Source organism: Hoplias malabaricus, chromosome 5 (genome assembly GCF_029633855.1).
Source record: "Hoplias malabaricus isolate fHopMal1 chromosome 5, fHopMal1.hap1, whole genome shotgun sequence".
In the NCBI taxonomy this organism is placed as follows: domain Eukaryota; kingdom Metazoa; phylum Chordata; class Actinopteri; order Characiformes; family Erythrinidae; genus Hoplias; species Hoplias malabaricus.
Genome location: NC_089804.1, coordinates 51960324 through 51982613, shown reverse-complemented (window position 1 = coordinate 51982613; position 22290 = coordinate 51960324). Strand labels below are relative to the sequence as shown.

General features: G+C 43.8%; 1 protein-coding gene across 2 annotated transcripts in view; it reads right to left on the bottom strand.

Moving 5' to 3' along the window:
- znf385a (zinc finger protein 385A) overlaps positions 1–22290 on the bottom strand; it is a 102487-nt gene that overhangs the window by 5465 nt on the left and 74732 nt on the right. For both annotated transcript variants that reach the window (XM_066671372.1, XM_066671373.1), the window contains 2 exons: positions 19465–19636; positions 5917–6252 (listed from right to left, as the gene is read on the bottom strand). In XM_066671372.1, the coding sequence (XP_066527469.1) occupies positions 5917–6252; positions 19465–19636 (508 nt within the window). The remainder of the gene's footprint in view (positions 1–5916; positions 6253–19464; positions 19637–22290) is intronic.

Below are 22290 nucleotides of genomic sequence, written 5' to 3'. Positions count from 1 at the left end.
TCACACATTCACCACTGTTTATTACACAGCAAAATAAATGATGTACTTAATAACAACAAATTAGTTAAAGCAGCAACCACAAAGCTGGCATTCTCAGCTATTTCATAATGTTAAATACCATAGGCAGTACGTCGGTCCATAAAAACCCAAAAAGCAACCATCAAATCTTGGCATTCAATGCCATGGACATAGTATCGAGAGATATTCTGCCTTGAGTGTTTCTTTTGTATACACGCTGGGGTTTTCCACAAGCTATATGAAGATGTCCGGACAGTGTAACTTTGGCCATTTAGTTTGTTCCTTGACCCACTTACGAGAGTGAGTACGAGTCAGGAAACCTCACCCCATTCCTAAGGGTTAGCTTATTAGTACAGGACGACCTCTCTTTTACTCGTAAGCTAATAAAATAAATGGAGAAAGCATCCGGATTAGCCTTATTCCCTCTTTCCTACACTTGACACAGCTGTGTTCACTGTGACTTTCTGCCACCAATTAAGCCCCGCCCACAAGCCACGTCATTTCTGTTTGCAAACAAAAAAAACGGTCTATAATCTGCCTCAGTAAGACAGACGACCGTTAGAACGCTGTCTACTTAAACAGCTGTCTATGCAGTTAGCGCCTACCTTTCATGACAACTGATAAAAAAAACGGAGTTACAACAAACGTTTGTTGGATTAAGTCTTGGATTCAGTTTATTGAATGCCTGTATCTGTTTATGTCAGTTGTCATGACAGACTCATGTAGGTGTTAAACAGCACTGCCTTCCCAGTAAACAAGGAACGTCCCTGGACGTTCAAAATAGGTCTAAAAGCAGTCTGTCCGTCAAGGACATATTTTAAACGTCAATGGACGTCCAAATTCCATCTTAATAAGTTAGTTAAGTGGTGACCAATCGATAACGTCAGTGGACGTCCAAAATGCGTTTTATACAAGTAATTTATTTCGGGACCAATTAATAACGTCAATGGACGTCCAAAATACGTCTAATAGTCGTCTTTTCAATGTCTGTGTTTGGACGTCTTTTCAACTTTCATTTTCAACCTTAATACAACGTTGATTAGACGGCAGTCATTACGTTATTTCAACGTTGAATCAACGGCTAAATGTTTACAGGGTTCAGACGTATTTTAGCAACAACAAAAAATAACTGATATCACAATGAATAAAAATCCAAAAATGACTATTTACAAAAACAGATTACACCAAAACCCATAGAACGGGGACAGGGGTGGCCATGAGACAGGTGTTTTACTGGCACTCAATAAATCACATGCCTCACTAAGCCAAAAGGAAAATAGTTTATTTTAGAGCAATAACAACAAGTGATTTACTGAGCCAACATTCAGCTCAGTCATGACTCAGACTAACACCATCTGCTGTATCAGACAGAGTCATTGTCTGACCCCCCCTCTCAGGAACACCTGGGGAGAGGGACTCGTTTAAAGTTTTACATTTTTACAAGTTTCTGCTTTAAATGAACACATGTGGATAGTAATGAGCTGCCTCGGGCGCTAGGGGGCTCTGTCAGCAGTTTTCAGACACCGCACTGGTCACACACTGTGCTCAGGTCTGTTGGCTGGAAACAGTGACATGGATGAAGATATCTTCTACATTTTTGGGTTTCCTTGTCATTTTGATAGAAACACGCATCCTCACTTTCCTTGAGAATCATATCTAACAACCCCTGGAAGGCCTGGTACACAGTGCATTCCAGTAAATGTAGTAATTTGTTCATAAATCAAGTGTTTCCCAAGCGCTTAGTTTCATTTTAAACAATAAGGGCAATATTCAGACCACACCGTTGCAAAACTGAATTCTTTGGGTTGCTGAACTGCAGGCATGATGTTTTGCCAAATATAAACTTCATCAATTTTCAGCGCTGGGCTTAATAAAGTCTAACAGATGTTTCTGCTTAAATGCTTGAGTGTCATGTCCCTGGCCTGCGAGGATGAAAACATGGGCTTCGGCAGATAACACGCACTAGCCACATGCTTGGAAACCCAAAGCCGTCAGTGCTATTCGTGCCACATAGAAAAACACAACGGACCTGCCAGCACAGTTCATTTTGAGTTGCTTGTTTGGGTTTGGCTAAAAAAATAATTCCAGTAATTTCCACACCCCCCTTGTTCAAAAAGCAGCCATTTCTTTCTCCCTTTGACCAAGATTTCACCTTGCTCCCCCAGATCCCAGAACAATGTGTGTGCGGAGTTAGGGTTACAGTGAGGGGAAGTATGTGGGGGGTGTAAGAGCAGCATGTTGGCCAGGAATGCTCTCTTGTTTGTCCACATCTTGGTTCCAATTTGGACACACAATAAAAGTTGTTCGCCTCTCTGTCTGGGTCCGATCTGTAAATACGGTCTGGGGCATAAACAAACAGATGACACAAGTATTGACACAAGTTTGGCCAGCAGACTAAGCAAACACACTCAGCCCTTCCAGATCCTCAGTCTCTCCAGTCACTTCCGCTGTGTTTCTCCACGTCTCCACGTGTGCTTTTATTTTTGGGCCTCAGTACATTTAAAAAAAAAAAATGATTTGTTTGCTTACATGACTTCCAGATTTCTATGCTCTGCTTTAGGAAGGATTAATAACACCCCCCAACACACACACACAAACCCCACCCTCCCACCATCAGCCTTCAATGCCTGGTTTAAAACTCGATCTGCTTGTGTAAACACACACCAAGTCACCCTTAATGTGTAAACATCAAAGAGAGAATCTGAGCTCACACTTATTTCCAGAACAATAGGAAAACAGCGGTGTCAGTATAAATGGGTCAGACACAATCCGCCGTTAATTCTGATTCAGGTCATTAATATCATCTGGAACCTGGAGGAGTGATTTAGAGGCCTGACTAGTCAGTTTAACAAGTCAGGCATGTTTTCTGCTGTAATCATCTTATCTAAACAGCCCATCTCTTCGCAACATACTTTAAGTGACCTGAATTTGATCTTGATGAATAGGGCGTGCAGGCTCCTGAAATAAAGAGAAGAAATGATCCAGAACTGAAAAAAAGAAAAGGAAGATAAGTCCCATTCCCTAAAAAAAGAACCCTCACTCTATGTATGTACTGCACTATGGTGAATAATTCCCTTGTGAAAAGAAAAAGAGTACTTTAATTACCACTGATTTGGACTAAATCAATTCTGATATATAATTGAAATCATATGAAAGTTATATTGAAGAAGTTATATATAGTATATTATTTATGTAATTTATGTCACGCATCTAATACAATTTAAATATATTTATATGCTTATTGTAGTCATTCATTCATTATCTGTAACCCGTCGCCGTGGATCCAGAGCCTACCTGGAATTGGGCGCAAGGCGGGAATACACCCTGGAGGGAGCGCCAGTCCGCACACACTCACTCACACCTACGGACACTTTTGAGTCGCCAATCCACCTACCAACATGTGTTTTTGGACTGTGGGAGGAAACCAGAGCACTCTGAGGAAACCCACGCAGACACAGGGAGAACACATCACATTCCTCACAGACAGTCACCCAGAGGAAACCCACACAGACACAGGGAGAACACACCACACTCCTCACAGATAGTCACCCGGAGGAAACCCACGCAGACACAGGGAAAACACACCACACTCCTCACAGACAGTCACCTGGAGGAAAACCACGCAGACACAGGAAGAACACACCACACTCCTCACGACAGTCACCCGGAGGAAACCCACGCAGACACAGGGAGAACACACCAAACTCCTCACAGACAGTCACCCGGAGGAAACCCACGCAGACACAGGGAGAACACACCACACTCCTCACAGACAGTCACCCTGAGGAAACCCACGCAGACACAGGGAAAACACACCACACTCCTCACAGACAGTCACCCGGAGGAAACCCACGCAAACACAGGGAGAACACACCACACTCCTCACAGACAGTCACCCAGAGGAAACCCACGCAGACCCGTGGAGAACACACCACACTCCTCACAGACAGTCACCCGGAGGAAACCCACGGAGACACAGGGAGAACACACCACACTCCTCACAGACAGTCACCAGGAGCAGCAATCGAACCCACAACCTCCAGGCCCCTGGAGCTTTGTGACTGCGACACTACCTGCTGCACCACCATGCCGCCCTTATTGTTGTCATATACGTCTAATTTACAAGTATTATCTTTGTAATAATATATAGTCATATTTTGTGTTACTGCTGCTGTTTTATTTGTGTCTATTTTGAACATTATCATGTATTCCTAGGGCATTTTTGCACAATAGCCATTATTTGTGCTCGATACACTGTCCCAGAAATAATTGTGATAAACAATATTATAAGACAGTAGTATTCCACTGATATAAAGATTATTACACCTCTTTAAAGAGCTATGAACTTTTTGCAGAAATGTAGTTATTAAGAATGATCAGACTTTGGAGTTAAAAAAAAAAAAAAAATCGTAAAAAAAAAATAAAACATAGATAAAATAAAATCACAAACAAATTTTCAAACAAATTCACATAACAGCCCCAGAACAGAACAGAGCGACCAGAGGAAACTGGAGGACAGAACAAACTGGTGTCGTTCATTCTAATGTGAACAAACCCGCAAGTAAACACAACGGGCGTTATTGAGGTCAGCAGAAATGATTGAATAAATATTTTAAGATAAGACGCTAATTAAATTATTGTCACAGGCCTATGTCTGTGATGGCTTCCAACATCATCACACCAGCAGTTAGGGAAGTGAGCCAGCAAAGGCAGGACTGAAGCGCTCACTACATACTCACTCCATACTCCAACTCCACAGTTGTCATCACTAAAGAAGATATATATACGGTGTCATCACTATACGATAAAGTCTGTCGACTGGGCAAAAACGTCTTGGAGTGTGTCGTAGAGGCATGTCCAGCAGTCTCCCACCATAAGATACACGACCCAAAAGTAGCCTCTGAGAGCCGTTTTTTACAGGGCGGGGGACAGCATTTATAAATGCTCTTGTGGCAAGACTCAGTGTCTAATCAGACCACGCCTGTAATACCCAGGAATCCAGATATACTCAAACAGTCCTGCGGAATATACTGTACTAAAGGGAACGCCAAGTACGTACAGTACTAAAGGGAAAACCACATAAACCACTTCAAAGAAAAATAAATGATCTGAGCTCTGTAATAAAATACGGCATCTCTACACTGAGACAGTCTAATGGTTTTTCATGTCTCCGGGGCATTGTAACAGAGTCAAGTCGTGTGTAAATCACAGAAAAGTGAGTGAAAGCTTTTGTGCACAGACACAGCAACCTTCTGATTTTGGACTTTTAAACAGGCGTTCTGCGCTGCCCATAATTGCCAGTCTTCTCTTCCAGCTCAGTCAAGTGTGGTGCCTTGAGCGAGACACAGCATATTTCTGCACCTCAGAGCACAAGCGAAATCATGCATTTTTTAGCAGGTGAATTCTTTAAATAATTATGTGTTTAGCGAGGCAGCTGGGTGCAGGTATGCAGGCTCTGGGCAGATGAGTAGTAACAATCCTGGCAAAGCACAGAGGAGAAAAAAAAGCACTATCTTACAGCAGCACACCTTGCTTCTGTCTGTTCGGTTTTTGGGCGGCTGTGAAGGAAAGTCCCCGGTCTGAGTAAGCAGACACCTGTGTTGCATTTGTTTACTTGGAGACCAACTCAAAATGACTTGTGCATCTTGAATCACCAGCACAAAACCCTCAGATACCCTGCGGGACGTTAAAATTACCCATCAGACTTTGTGTTACTGTGCTGGTGCAGGAGCTGAGAGGCAGGAGGGCTGTATTTCTTCTGTAAAGTCTTAACCAGAAAACACCAACGGAATCAGAGCATTCAAGAACCATGTGAACGTGTGGTGCATTTTAGAACAGTGGGATTTGGCAGACCCTTCAGGAACCACGTTTACTGTATCTTTGTGCCAGGAAGCTTACCTTTGTTGTGAGCCTCCAGCTGCGAGAGGGAGTTGACGGCCACTTTGCACAGCGAGCAGTAGAGCAGCTTCTTGGCTTTGTCCTCTTCAGTTTCAGGGGTCCCAGAAGGGGCCACAGCCGCTGAGGGGGCTGCAGAGCTGCTCTGTTCTGTGGTAGTGGAGCCACAGCCTGGGGAGGAGGTGCTAGCAGGTGGGGGTAGAGGGGCAGCAGGGCTGGGGATGAGGGCTCCAGCTGAGGGTCCGGGGGAGGGGGAGTCAGGGGTGGGTGATACCGATGCCGGCACAGGACCCTGGACCACCACAGACCGGTTCAGCTGAGGTCCGGGCTGCGGCTCATCTACAAAAACAACAACAACAACAACAACAACAACAAAATGTCAGTTATTTCAAATGGTGCGTACTGTGGATTTTCCTCCATGGACGTGATCATGGACAGTTACTGTGTATTTGATGAATTATTGAGAAAAATAATAAATAAAATCTGGTCTGTACACAATTTATGACCCATTTTATTGTTCGCATTCTATTTTTTTGCCAATATGTTTATCTCACATACACAGACAATGTGTACTTGTAAAAATGCCACATTTGAGTTTGTTCCACGCAGAAGACGTGCTGTCACTTTGTCTGTAATTGAAGCAGAGGTATTCGAACTGTTCATATGAGTTTAATTACACGTTTGTTATTTTGCATTTCTGACAATAAAAAAACCCCACAGGACTTGAATATAATTGATTCAAGTCTAAGTCGTATTGCCTTTCCTTCCTTGAGCCACAGACTGAGCCCTGAGCACCTGCCAAGTAGCACACACCAGAGTTTCTGCAGCGTAGACAAAACTAGTGTTCAGAAATGCCAAGCCGTGAAGTACAATGCTTAACATTTAGTTTAAGAAGCTATTTCTGGAACCTCACATTTGGTGCTTCAAATTGCAAGTTCTTTTTCATTTCTGCACCAAAAATGAAAGGGAGAGTCTGCACTTTTCTGACACCGGTCAAAAAGTTGAGGACTGGGCCGAGGGATGTGGCTTTAGCCTTCACTGCTGGAGGAAAGAAATGGGAAACAGACGGATGGTTTTTTTTTACTCCTCAGTAATTTTTGGGTGAGAAAGTAAAACAGAACACACACACACACACACACACACACACACACACACACACACACACACAGATTAGTAAAACACCAGATATCATCCATTCATTATCTGTAAGCGCTTATCCAATTCAGGGTCGCGGTGGGTCCAGAGCCTACCTGGAATCATTGGGCGCAAGGTGGGAATACACCCTGTATAATACCCTGTATAATTCCCTGTGGGAATACACCAGTCCTTCACAGGTCAACACAGACATTCACACATACAGACACTTTTGAGTCTCCAATCCACCTACCAACGTGTGTTTTTGGACTGTGGAAGGAAACCGGAGCACCCGGAGGAAACCCACGCGGACACAGGGAGAACACACCACACTCCTCACAGACAGTCACCCGGAGCGGGAATCGAACCCACAACCTCCTTCCCATAAATGCAAGGTATTTTGTCTAATTTCAAAAAAACTTGGAAAAAATATAGTAACTGATGTTTTACAGCTACACATTCTTTCAGACCCAAGTCATTAAGTTGTCTTCTGAAACTCCGGACTGAAGAATTCTATTTAATCTCCTAAGATATCTGTGAAATATATATGTATAGTACTTACATGTATATTATACACTGAATGATCACTGCATTAGGAACATCTATCTTGTATCTACACTCATTGTCCATTTTGTCAGCTCTACTGACCATACTTTTGTTTCTGTGCACAACGTCTCATGCCCATTTCACCCTGCTCTTTAATGGTCAAGACCCCCACAGAGCAGGTGTTATTTGGGTGTGGATCATTCTCAGCGCTGCAGTGACATTAATGTTGTGGTGGTGGTGGTGGATCAAACACAGCAGTACTGCTGTTTTTAAAGCCCTCAGTGTCACTGCTGGGCTGAGAATAGTCCACCAAACAAAAATATCCAGCTGAGAGCATCCTACCGGCAGTCTCCTGTGTCCAGGGCTGAAAGACTAGAGGATGATCAACACAAACTGTGCAGCAACAGATGAGCTACTCTCGCACAAGGTGGACCAACGAGGTAGGAGTGTCTGTGAGTCAGTGAGTGGACACAGTGTTTAAAAACAAGGTAGGTGTTCCTAATCCAGTGATTGTTCAGTGTATGTGCCTGAATGTATAAGCATTACCTCCTGCAGCAAAACACATGTCTGTGTTCCCATTGATGAATCAATGTTTTAATCTGTTTTTTTTCCTACAAAGTGAAATTCCTGACTTTCACACAGGACCAGAGGATACAGGAGACATGCCTGTTTCCAATAAGGCAATCACTCCTATGAGTAACGCCTTTGGCATTCGCCAAGATTTTGGGTGGAGTGCTGCAAAGACCCCCCAAAATATGGGTGGGGGAGTATTACACAGTTCCGCCTGTCACTTCCAGTAAAAACAGAGAGATATCTTCCCAACCAAAGGCACTGGTGGGAAAATCCAATCCCAGATTATGGTTTTGAAGGGAAAAGGAGCACAGTACGGACGAGGAACATAAACATTGACTTTAAATGCTCAATTTCCTTTGGAAGATTACATATGCCTTTAACATTTACAGCCACTTAGACCATGAGCTTTTATATAAACTCATACTCATGTTTTGGACTTTTATTCCCTGAGGAGAAGTAAGCTGTGCCATACATAACATTTTATGAAGCTGAACCACTTTGGTTGAGTGCGGAAATCTCCTGTAGTCTCCCCTGTATTTGTGATTTCAGGTTCAGTGTGACAGGTGGAAGCTCAGCTTTGTCTCTTTCATGTTGAACGAAGCCCTAACACCAGCTTCTCTCATTCCATGTCTCTCTCTCTCTTTCTCTCTCTCTCTCTCTCTCTCTCTCTCTCTCTCTCTCTCCTTTTTTTGAGTGTGTGGAGCAGATGTGGGCCTGTGTCTTCCAGGCTGACCGGCTTTCATGCCTCTGCGGGTAGATACAGGATGTTTGAGCAAACGACCCTTGTGACCCATTACTCACAGAGGGAGGGGTAATGACTATCTCTACACACACACACACAGAGAGAGAGAGAGAGAGAGAGAGTGTTGTGAGCTATTGTAAAACTGAATAATCACATGAACGGATATCTCTGAAATGGACAATTCCGGTTTCCAACCTCGCTTTTATCTCTCTGTATTAAAGCAGGATTTTTAAAGAGATTTTAAAAACAGTTTGAGAACTGTATGTGGTGAGGTCATGTCCCTGAAAACACTGCCATATCATATGACTTCCCATAATCCTTAATCTAAACGTCCAAATCTAAAGGTTTGAAAAGCAGCCTGAATTTTTGAGCACAAGTGTGTGGGCAAAAATAATACAAACCCACTATATTTTAATTTTCTCCACTTTTACCACCACCTACCAGCCAATGAAACACTCAGCTAGCACTTCAACTGGTCCTCGGTAGTTCTTCCATAGATGGTAGGCTATATAAGTTTTTAAATTCATCATGAAGCAATGCAAATTGTTTGTCTCTACTTTATAAAAGCAACAAGCCTCTCCATTCTGTATCATGTCTGACAAGTCCCCTTGGCTTAGTGCTTTAATGAGCTCTGAACAGCTCCCTCAAAATCATGCCCCAGCGCTGTTTATAACCCTAACACACTCTCTGAGCACAACCTGGATTCTCCACTGGAGCGAGGCCCTACATTAGTGAGAGTGGGTGGAGAGATCCTGCCGAGTCAGCAGTATACATGTGGTTTAGGGTGAACTCTATAAGAGTGAGTGGGGGTGGGGTGAGTGTAATGGGGGATCTCAGGATCCTCTTTTTGCTGAAATGCTGCCATATGACACCATCATCTCCATCGCTAGCTTGTACAATACACATGCTTCTCGGAAGTAAAGTTATGGTATATATATATAATCATTTCACATTTCTTTACATAATATTTTATTGTCTTTTTGAGGATGAAATAGGATCTGATCCTGATTAAGTAAAAAAAAAAATATGATATGAATACAAAAGTAGATCAACAACTTATTTACATTCATTCATATCTTTCCACTTCACTCTGATTAGGGTTACAGTGGCTCAGAGCCAACCTGGAATCCCCGAGAGCAAGGCAGTAACACATCATGGACAGTAAACACATCCAGTGCAGGGCATCACACACACCCCCCAACATTTACACACTCAGATCTGGGCAACAGTTTACACAGACAATCTACATATGGATTGTCATAGGAATTTGGGGGACCTGGAGGACACCCACACAGATACAGAGAGAAAACATCAAATATCTCATAAACTTCAGTGACCTGAGGCTGGGCACCAATATTGAAGACCCTGAAAGGGAATGTTTACAGTTGTGGGGATACACAGTTCTCTCTTGTTGTATACATTCAGAAGCTCTGCGTCTTTTAAGGTGGAATGGTGTGTTTGAGGCGAGAAATGATGTTGGTTTGTATGTGCACTGAAGGTTAAGTTGTCTGTAAGAGACGGCCTAGCACACTGGACAGAGTCAGATTCTTTTTAGCGACATTGGGGCTTCCTAAACACATTAGACCTGTTTCCAGTACACAAACAAACTAGACAGCTAGCAAACGGTGAAGAAACATCCTCTGAAGTTTATAAAAATTGCTTTTAATTACAATGGTTGCCTTTAAAGGATCCACTGAAGTCCCTAAAACTACATCACATTCTCTTTTCCAGAAGGAAAGGAAAATCTGTACATTTACACAACATAATCCTTTTAAATGGAAACATAAAACATCTGGAGACCAAACAGCGTGGGTGAAATCCACAAGTAAAAATATGCAACTGCACTGTAATATGGTGCAATTTCGTTTTATAAATAAAGGGTCTCAGGACATACTCTTGAGGCGAACACCCCTGTGATGAGAGTTACCCTCCCGGTAGCTATTTAGTACCTGTTTATTCTGAGAGTGGGGGCCAGGTGCCCTAAAGTCAGTGCTCCACTTTGTCCTGCAAACTTCACCAGAATGAGACAAGCCTTGCATAAGCTATGAAAAACACAAGCGCTGCCCAAACACAGGCACATCATAAATATTTAAAGAGCAAGTTCAGAGGGGAAAACAACACTAAATGTTATTTTCTAATGGTGAAATGTTTTAACCAGGCACAAAGAACCAAAAGCGGGTACGGCATTTCGTTCTAGCAGAATAGCTGTGGTTTAACTATGCAGAGTACATAAATAAGGCAATTAAACAGAACCCCCCCCCCCCCACACACACACACACACACACACACACTTGTCCAAGTATAAACCCACACATTGCTACAGTCTACAGTGACACTGTGTTTACTTTATTCAAATACTCACCTAATTAACTCATGAATAAAACATATTACATCAACAATGTGTACTCTGAAGACAAGCATCTTTAATGACTCTTAAAGTTACCAGAATGTTATATTAGATACACACTGCCTGACGACTGAGGAATGGAAACGGTTTGTGACTTAGTTCCTCACACTCACTCTTTCATTTCATCACTCCCTCCCTCATTCCACCACTCCATCCCTCCCTCACTCCATTAGTAACGCCCTCCCTCACTCCCTTATACCCTACCTCCCTCCATCCCTCACCACATTACTCTCTCACTTTCTCTTTCCTTTACTCCATTAATCACTCCCTCACTTCCCCACCCTCCTCTCACCTCATTACTCCCTCCCTCCCTCACACTGTCACTCCCATATTCATGCCTTTCCTCACTCACTCCCTCACCTTCCCCACTCTTCTATTAGCACTTATTAGTGGTAGATTATTAGTATATTAGCCTTGCAACACCAGCAATAGGCTCTGGGTGGTCAACAAGGGTGAGGAAGTAAATGTTGTACATTTCATTTTTCTGCAACGTACTACACGCAGTTACTTTACAGCAGCAGGTAGAAGCTGAGAAAGGGTCAGACTACACAGAGAGAGATAGAGAGAGTGTGTGCATGTCTGTGTATGTATGTGTGGGCATGTTTCTGTGTGTCCCTGTGTATGAGGGTCAAACCGACCTGAACACCATATGAGTTTATCTCAGAAAATGAGGCCATTTAAAAACTACTTGTACCCCTTTTCTTCTTGTAAAAATTTGACCCGGATACCATAAAAGGGTTAAGAAAATTCTACTACGATAGAGAAAACTAATTCCACAGACGTATTAGCGAAAAACACAAACTAGATGGTAGATTTTTGGCCGTTTCTGAACACACACACACCCAGAGCGGGCAGCCATTCGCAGCACGGGGAGAATTTGGAGGTTAGGCCTTGCTCAAGGGCACTTCAGCCATGGATGTTCCCAGCGGTCTTGGAGATCAAACTGGCAACCTTCCGGTACTGAGCCCCGTCCTCAGACCATTAGGTCACGGCTGCCCATGCCACTTTTATCTAATGAAATGATTGATGTGCAGGTGTGAGGCATATTGTGCGGGAAAATATGGAATAACATCAAAGAAGTGGTTTGTAGGTGGTCACATGACAGAGGATAATAAGTGTGGAAAAGTGAGAGCTAACAGCTTCTCTGTGCTTAGATTATAATAATGTAACATTATATGTGTGTGTGTGTGTGTGTGTGTGTGTGTGTGTGTGTGTAACTGACAGGTGTGTTAGAAGGGTCAGATCGGAGAGAGGACCAAAAGCTGCCTGCCACTCCACCCCTCGTTAATCATTAACATGCACTGAAACACGAGGCCCAATACATGAGCACTGCGACTGATTAATTATGGAGAGGAGTACGCTCTCTCTCTCTCTCTCTCTCTCTCCCTCTCTCTCTCTCCCTCTCTCTCTCTCTCTCTCTCTCTCTCTCTCTCTCATACACAAGTCTAAACATACATCTTCCACCCAGCAGAACTGTCTACCACACTAAACTATCCCCGTCCCCGTCGTCTTTATAGACTTGGGGTGTTGAGGAGATCCTGCCACTAAGGCTTAGGATGCGTCTGGTGACGGAAGCAGTGGAGGAGATTTAGAGAAGCTTAGGAAAGCAATGCTAAAAGCTTATCATCACTGTCAGGAGAAAACTTTGCAACTCTGCTCCTTTAACACCGACTGAAAATGGCAGCTGCATCGTATACTGTGAATGAACCAGACTCGCTTTCGTTTACACCATTTCCAGGCAAACGGCATACATCGTATATTTGACAAAAAAAAAGGTTTTTGTGCCACTATCATTTTTAGGAGCCTTGGTTTTAAGGGTTATGTTTCACAACCAAAAAGTTGAGTCTTTAAACTAGGCTTCATTTTCTGTTTCTCAATGTTGTACTAATCCCACTACAAAATGTAATCAGCCAGTCATTTCTTACACCATCTGAAAACAGCTATGAACCCTGTGAATGGACCAATACGAACAGAACAAAATTACGTCGAGTCGTGTTCTGTCAATCTAGGTACACAGCACGGTTTAACAAAGTGAATTTCGGTCTGTTGCAACATTCATTCATTCATTCATTCATTATCTGTAACCGCTTATCCAATTCAGGGTCGCGGTGGGTCCAGAGCCTACCAGGAATCATTGGGCGCAAGGCGGGAATACACCCTGGAGGGGGCGCCAGTCCTTCACAGGGCAACATAGACACACACACACACACACACACATTCACACCTACGGACACTTTTGAGTCACCAATCCACCTACCAACGTGTGTTTTTGGACTGTGGGAGGAAACCGGAGCACCCGGAGGAAACCCAAGCAGACACAGGGAGAACACACCAACTCCTCACAGACAGTCACCTGGAGGAAACGCACACGAACACAGGGAGAACACACCACACTCCTCACAGGCAGTCACCTGGAGGAAACCCACACAAACACAGGGAGAGCACACCACACTCCTCACAGGCAGTCACCCGGAGGAAACCCACACGGACATGGGGAGAACACACCACACTCCTCACAGACAGTCACCCGGAAGAAACCCACGCAGACACAGGGAGATCACACCACACTTCTCACAGACAGTCACCCGGAGGAAACCCACGCAGACACAGGGAGAACACACCAACTCCTCACAGACAGTCACCTGGTGGAAACCCACACGAACACAGGGAGAACACACCACACTCCTCACAGACAGTCACCCGGAGGAAACCCACGCAGACACAGGGAGAACACACCAACTCCTCACAGACAGTCACCTGGTGGAAACCCACACGAACACAGGGAGAACACACCACACTCCTCACAGGCAGTCACCTGGAGGAAACCCACACGAACACAGGGAGAACACACCACACTCCTCACAGGCAGTCACCTGGAGGAAACCCACACGAACACAGGGAGAACACACCACACTCCTCACAGGCAGTAACCTGGAGGAAACCCACACGGACATGGGGAGAACACACCACACTCCTCACAGACAGTCACCCGGAAGAAACCCACGCAGACACAGGGAGAACACACCACACTTCTCACAGACAGTCACCCGGAAGAAACCCACGCAGACACAGGGAGAACACACCACACTTCTCACAGACAGTCACCCGGACGGGAATCAAACCCACCACCTCCAGGCCCCTGGAGCTGTGTGACTGCGACACTACCTGCTGCACCACCGTGCCGCCTCTGTTGCAACATGCTGAACAATGATTTCATTACAAAAGTTGGGAAGTTTCTAGCAACAGAAACATTGTACTAAGATACGTGAAGGTACAAATGTCCTGCAGTATTTCCGTTTCTATATTCAGCCTCAGTGCACTAACAAGCTTCTGCTGTAGCTGCAGGCCAGATGTGTCGACCCAAACTAGCATTTGGAAACGAGAAGCCCGGGCCACGGGATGTTTTTAAGGCACACTGGTTTTAGCGGAACCCTTCATTAGGAAGGGAGGGATCATAAAGGAGTGAAACCAAAAAGGAGTAAACAGGGAGACTGAAGATCCGTCCAGTTCCCCTCGTCAAAGTCCCTCAGGACTGACCAGACCCCTCTCCCCAGAGCCCTGAGCTTAAACGGTGTCCAGGAAACAGGTCTCTCTCTGTGTGCAGATAGATTAATTCGATTGGGTGTGCTGGCAGCAGCTGAAACTCTACACCTCCCCCAGTTAAGAAGGTGACTCTTTGGTCTGGGTATTGTCTTTCCTTCTGCTGGAAGAGGCTGGCTCCAGTGATGCATGAAAGCAAATCTTCAATAAATAATAACAGTTTCGGGTCCAGGTCAGCTTCACATGGCGCGGTTCTCATGAAGCGTGGGAATTCTCCTTCCAATTCGACCTCCCACCCCAACTGCACACACATACACACACAATCTTGTATCCGTGAACTGTGGGGATATTACATAGGCTTCTATTGTTTTTGTGGAGACTTGCCATTAATTGATCTGTAGCTTGACACTAACCTTAAAACCTTAACCCCAACCACTGACCCACAGTGTGAGTGTTTAAACAGGTTTTGGTCCCTATAATGTGATATATTCCTGGTATACACAAACACACACACACACACACACACACATTTGCAGGTAGCAAATGTGAAAAACACATATCTGAATCCCTAGACAATTTTTTTTCAGTCTTAGAGGTGAATATCCTTGGTCTCACAATGTATTCATTCCCATTTGCAATTCATTTTTAGTTCAATGATCTTCTTTATTGTCTACTTCATTTTCCCAGTATTGGCTTCTTCACAGCTACACCTCCTTTCACACCCCACATAAGAGAGGATGGCCTCAAATCCTTTCAGAATATTTCCACATAGACTTCCAGAACGGAGCTTAATCTTCTCCTGTGTCTCAAAATGAAATCAGTGTTAATCTGACAGTCATGGTTTTGGTGGCCTACCAGGACGTGCAACTCTCCATTGAAATCTATATTCTGGAAGGCAAGGTCTAAGATATGCTTCCAATTTTAATTCCCCATTGGCATCTTCGTTTCTTAGAGGGTGTGGGTGTTAGATGATGAAGAGAAACCTCAGCAACAAAAAACTCCTTAATGCCCTTTAACTGTTGTGACACACCACACACATATTCCCCATTCTGTTCTACCCTAGACATGGGGCTTCCAGCGGCCAGATGGGACTGCAGCTGTTGGCCCCCTTGGGGCTGCCTGCTCCGTGGAAGTTGTGCTGTGCAACTGGTATTAGGGAAAGCCATCAAAACAAAGAATCCGCTGTGAGATATGAGCTAACGCTCGAAGCACTGGAATTCGGTGAATTGTGTGTGGTGTGTGTGTGTGTATGTGTGTGTGTTATATGGGGGAGGACCGAGGTTTGGACGGAAAAAGGCATTCTTTCACATGTATCTGGTTTCACATTTAGATCATGGGCTGGCTTGTTTTGGCTCCTTCCTGCTAGAATTCTACTCAGTCTTCATGAATAGATGACCGCTTTCTAAGTGCAGGCCAGTCCCTGAGCGAGGCACATTGCTATCTGTTGAACCTTGACATCTCTGGGGTCTTCTACAGAGGACAGGCCACCAGCAGGATGTGGGCAGGAAGAATAACATTGAAAATGGATACTGTAATAAAGAACATGATATGTTTTCTCTTACCACTCATCTGTGCTGACTGTATGCAAGAAATATAGGAAACGTGCCCCTGTATGGACCTCTCATATCGACCTAATCGATGTCTTTCACCTTGGGATTCTGTTAAAGCGTCCATTTGTAGTGACAACCAGGGTGAGTGCGAAAAGGGCAATCCAGCTCTTACTCACAACCTTTGGAAAATGTCAAGCAGCTATGGGTGCTTCACACTTTCCTAATGGTTTGATCCAGCACTGAGTTGGTGATGATTAGTGAATGGAAAGAAGAGGGAGGAGGCATGAAGGATGAAAAGAGGTGGTGAAGAATGTCAGAACCTGACAGGACTTTTTACCATTTACATCCTATTCCACTGGGTTTGAATATTAAGTCATTTTCAGGTTTGGCTTTAGTTCTGTTCCTGTTTTCTAATTTTTTTACCTTTAAAGGAACATTAGGTAGTATGTTAACCTTACGATAACAGCTTCAAAGTCATTGCGATGCTCCACTGATGTGTAATAGGGAGAATAGAGTCTCTGTCATTGCTACTCCTGGCTCAGCACTGCAGAAACCGCATTACGTACACTTTGAAGGATGGTAAGAAACCCCACTAATTCCCTCTTGATTTCAGGACAACGTAAATGTGGATTATGCTCTGCAACTCTAGGGGGAGCCCAGGAGCAAAAATACCTTATTTTAACTTGTACGATTTGGGTATTTTGCTCATGGGGCTCCCCCTAGTGTAATTCATTTTTACAGCACTGAACTGAAATCAATGTGGAGGGGAAGGGGGTGGTTCTTAACCTCCTCCAAAAATTACAAAGTGCAGTTTCTGCAGTGTTCAGAGTAGCAGTGACAAAGGCTGTATTCTCCTTATTACAGGACAGTGAAGAATCGCAATGATTTTGAGGCTGTATTTTTGAGGTAAAAATTCTACCTAGAGTTACTTTAATCTTTCTCCCCACTTTATTCAACCCAAGGTCCATAAAAGTCATTGAAAGTGGAGTTGTATTCCATTTTTAAGTTGGTGAAGTTCAAGTTGAGCTCAGACGGAAAATAATGGTACACTGTGTCATGCCATGTTCAAACAGAATTTTTTTTTAGCTATATTCCGGTTCAGACCAAAATTTCAAGCTTGATTAAAGGTCTAGCAGAAACCTGCCTAACTATCCAAGGCACCTTAAGTCAAGGTTTTTATCCTCTCCTTGCAACCTGCCAGCTGAAATGATCTGCCAACGTTTAATCACTTTTCCTTAGACAAAGATCAGCTGTGATGTTTCCGTGCTGCTATTACACACGCTTTCCTTTCCAGCTCATCCCCCACACCAGTGAACTCCCTGCTCCTTCACATTGTGTTCCACAAACCTGCTCCCTTACTCACACCATCCCTGTCTCTCCCTCTCAGTATTCACCCATCGCTCCCAGCCAGCACCAGGCAATTCCACAGTTTATTTCAATTCAGAGACAAATGGCTTTCTAATACCCCTTTACACCACCCATGGTGCCATAAGAACTTCAGCTGGTGCCGCTTAACAAAGATGCAAAACAAGTGCCATGCTCCAGTGGCACTGTACAAAGTCATACATGAGATCAGCCACTAAACCAGGGCTGATATTCGAGGCCTTCGCTCAGACCCCCTCCAAGAATCACGATACCACGAAGATCACACTGCTCTGTCCACCTGGCTGCGCTATTTGGTGGACTCGGTTGACAAGAAGATTCTGTGTTTGTCCTGGTCTCTAGTACAGGGCTGTTCCTGCCCTTTAACCCCAATACAGGGAATGAAGCTGCGGCGCATTTAGAACTGACCACAGGGTATATCACTGTATGACAAGAGTTCCTCGTGGGTTGTTGAGTAATTCTGCTCCAGTTTGAATATTTGAACCATTAAATAAACAAACACAGGCGACAAACTGAACATGCACTCAACCCTACAATTAAACTACTGCTACATATTTAATCAAATACGAATTAAAACATGAAACAGAAAAACATGGAACGCAATGTGACCCTCTGGAGCTGCAGCACATTTGCCTAAGGTCACCAATCCTGATGCCAAGTGTGGACTAGAGGGGCTTATAACCAGTAACACTCTGCTTTGGAGCAAGGGAACAACATTGTCTGGACTGTACATCATTCAAAACCTCTCTGTTTGTGATCCCGAACTAGTCAATTAGCATCGGTACCTGACTTCTCTAATATTCTTATGACTGAACACCATCAAATCCCCACAGAAATGTTCCAGCATCAAGTCTAAAGATACCAGAAGAGTAGAAGTGGTTACTACAGCAAAAGTTACAAAGTATTTATTATTACCATTAATTTCAGAAGAAATGTTGGACGAGCAGAAATCTACAGACATATACAGTTCATATACAGTACTGTGCATTTAGGCATCTCAGAAATTCATTCATTCATTATCTGTAACCCTTATCCAGTTCAGGGTCGCGGTGGGTCCAGAGCCTACCTGGAATCATTGGGCGCAAGGCGGGAATACACCCTGGAGGGGGCGCCAGTCCTTCACAGGGCATCACACACACACACATTCACACACACACTCACACCTACGGACACTTTTGAGTCGCCAATCCACCTACCAACGTGTGTTTTTGGACTGTGGGAGGAAATCGGAGCACCCGGAGGAAACCCACGCGGACACAGAGAGAACACACCAACTCCTCACAGACAGTCGCCCGGAGCGGGAATCGAACCCTTGTATTTTTCGTATTCATTGTATTCATTGTAAAATTCATTGTGAGTTTATTGAAAAACACCTTCACGCTGTTTGAAAATTTCATGATGAATTGACCAATAGAAATTCTGGAATCAAATTGACTTCCACTGAAAGTTAAGAACATGTTTTCTTACTCATGTAAAGCTGCTATTTTGGAGATAAAGACAGTGGCAATATATCATTTTTTAACAAGTACCAAATTATTGTCATAACAAGGTATTTAAAATAACAATAATGAATAACTAATATTCATAGGTCCCTGTGAGTTTTGCTCAGTATTGTAGTGCATGTCCTGTTTAGTTTGGAGTTTGACTCATAGGCTTTTACTGTGTAAAGTCCTGACCTGGTTTGCTGGAGTCTGTGTCATTGGAGGTTGGTAGTGCCCCTGGGGGCGAGGGTGAGGAGGTGGGTCCAGGGGGAGGCTTGTCGCTTTCCTGTGGACGACTCTTGGACGTCTCAATTCCTTTGACTCTCCTGGCATGGCGGTTGCCCTTGTAGTGGGCTTCTGCCTGACTCTGAAAAGAGAAAAGATGGTTTATATAGAATCTATTTGCTCTGCATACTCTCCTGCTGTTCTTTAATGGTTAGAACCTCCACAGGGTCACCACAGAGCATGTGTTATTTGGGTGGTGACACTGTGGGGTTTAAAAACTTCAGAGACACTGCTGTCTCTGATCCACACGTACCTGCACAACACACACCAATTTGCTACCACTACATTATTGTCTTTGCAGTGCTTGGAGTAATCCACCAATCAAAGAACGCTCAACAAAGTATGCAGAGCAACACATGGACTACAGTCTGTAAATACAGAACTACAAAGTGCACTGTACCCTCATTGAAGCTTATAAAATGGACAGTTAGTGCAGAAACAAGGAAAGCATTTTATTGTTTTGACAGATCTGTACCTAGCTCATATTTTCCATGCATAATGCATGCTGGCCCTTCATTTGTGGTCAGCTCAACAAGAGCATGGTTGGCCAGATATTTTTGGCTGGTAGACCGTCCTCAACCCAGCTATGACTCTGAGACATTTGACCTAATCAAACTGTGCATCCCACCTGTGACCCATTCTAAATATTTGGCAGATGCCCCATTAACTAAGAAGAGTTTTAAAGCCTGTCAACACTGGCTGTAGTGATATGTATTACACACATCATCTGTAATATGTAGATATTTAGTGTTCTATCCTTGTATAACAGACACATGAGGATTCTTTTACTGATTGATGTACTGTACAGAGCACTCAGGTTGATGACATATTCCCATTCATGATTACCCTTGTTCAGAACTCATGTTATTAGAATAGCAGGTACACCTCTGAAAAATATAGGCTTAAGATAACACTATACACATTTCTGACAGTGCTTTGTTCAGAATCTGGTCTACCACCAGTCTGTGGTAGTTCAATGGTACACTTTCCATAATGGCTGGGATAGAGCTGCCTGATAAATGTGCAGCAACAAAAGAGCCTATTGAGTGACTGTAAACACCAGTTTAATATTTTATTGTTCTTTGCTTAGCTGCCGTTCCTTAATATGAAAGCGCCTGTGTGTGTGTGTGGTTCCTTATTCACACGGTTTCACTCGAGCTACCAAATAATTAGCTATATAGTAATTACTGAGTATTAAGCCTTATAATTAAAGACAGAATAACCCCCCTGTCAGTTAGTTTTGCTCAGATGTATTCATAGCTGTAAAAGAACAGCTCAGAGATGGCATATGATGTAGTGGGAACCATCAGTGAAGATAAATGCTCATTAACAACGCTAGCCATTCATTACACAACAGCAGCAGTCGTGATACGTCATGCTACGGTGATACACTACACCAACTTGGCCTGAGTCGGGCACAATGAACCCCATCTAAATAATGCCTGCCAGACTTACCCCTGCCATTCTATATCCACAGGGGACTGGAGAGCAGCAGGCTGCAGGCAGATTACACTAGCATCTAATCTGCACGTAACAAGATGATATGAACGCCGCGGATCCTAGTTTTTGTGAGTTTTGGGGACTGGTCATTTCAGAGGCAGGTGCTAGACTTCCCATAGGCTTGTTCTAGCACTCCAGCTCAACAGGACATACAATGACTGCGATGTTATTACCACAGCTGCGAAAGACATGCCTGCAGAACAAACACAAACATCTAAATTGCATTCCGTTAACTCATCATCCTTCACTTTGATGGACCTTGTTTAGACCAGCTTCGCCTTGCTACAAATATTTGCTCACAGGGACCAGGGCTGTATAACATCCATATTGGCCGTTCAGATTGCAGGCTTTTTAGAGAGCATGGCAGTTTTCTTTACAGGAAAACATAGCAGGCCTTCAGGCCTTCAAGAGGTCAGACCATCAGAAAAACATATTACACTGTAATTGTTTGTCCTGGAGGACACATTTGTCTGAGAATGTCCCAGAGTAGCCCTATATGTTTAGCTGTCTCGGCAGACACAGCAAACGCTGTGGTCAATGACCAAAAAAAGAGGCACAGATGGACAGAAAAATAGCAGACTATTGTGCTCCTTAATCTCCAGGAACAATCCCACCCTTGTGGTGTGGATGGTACGCTCCCGTCATCCATCATACTTTTTGACTCGACCCCTGGTGGGGACACAGTGGGGACATTTCCAGAAATGCACACGTAGACAATGTTGCCTGAGGTCTATGTTGCTGTTGTGGAAGAGGGAAGTGGTGTGCGGTGCTCTGAGAGGCCAGTGTGTCTCACAGCACTGATCTGATTACAAAAGCTGAGATGAACACATTATTATGACCCTTAGACCTTTCACTTAATGTAACACTGGGTAGCATTATTCCAATTACAACTTCAAAATCACTGTGATGCTTCACTGACATGTAATAAGGAGAATTGAGCCTCTGTCATTGCTAATCTGGGCTGAGCACTGCTGAAACTACACTATGTAACTTTCGGAGGAGGGTAGGAAACCCTTATAAAAGTGATTATAAGTCAAATGAAAAGTGATTTCGCCATCTTGATTTTCTAAAACAAGCTCCTCAGCATTTGACCAAATCATCATGGCATCAGTGCACAAGGTAACCTTCATCATCTGCTGTAATTTGACTGATTGGCAACCAATATATCGGTCACCCATATATTTACTTCAGGAACATGAGCCATCAGCGACTCATGACACCAAATGCAGTGGAATC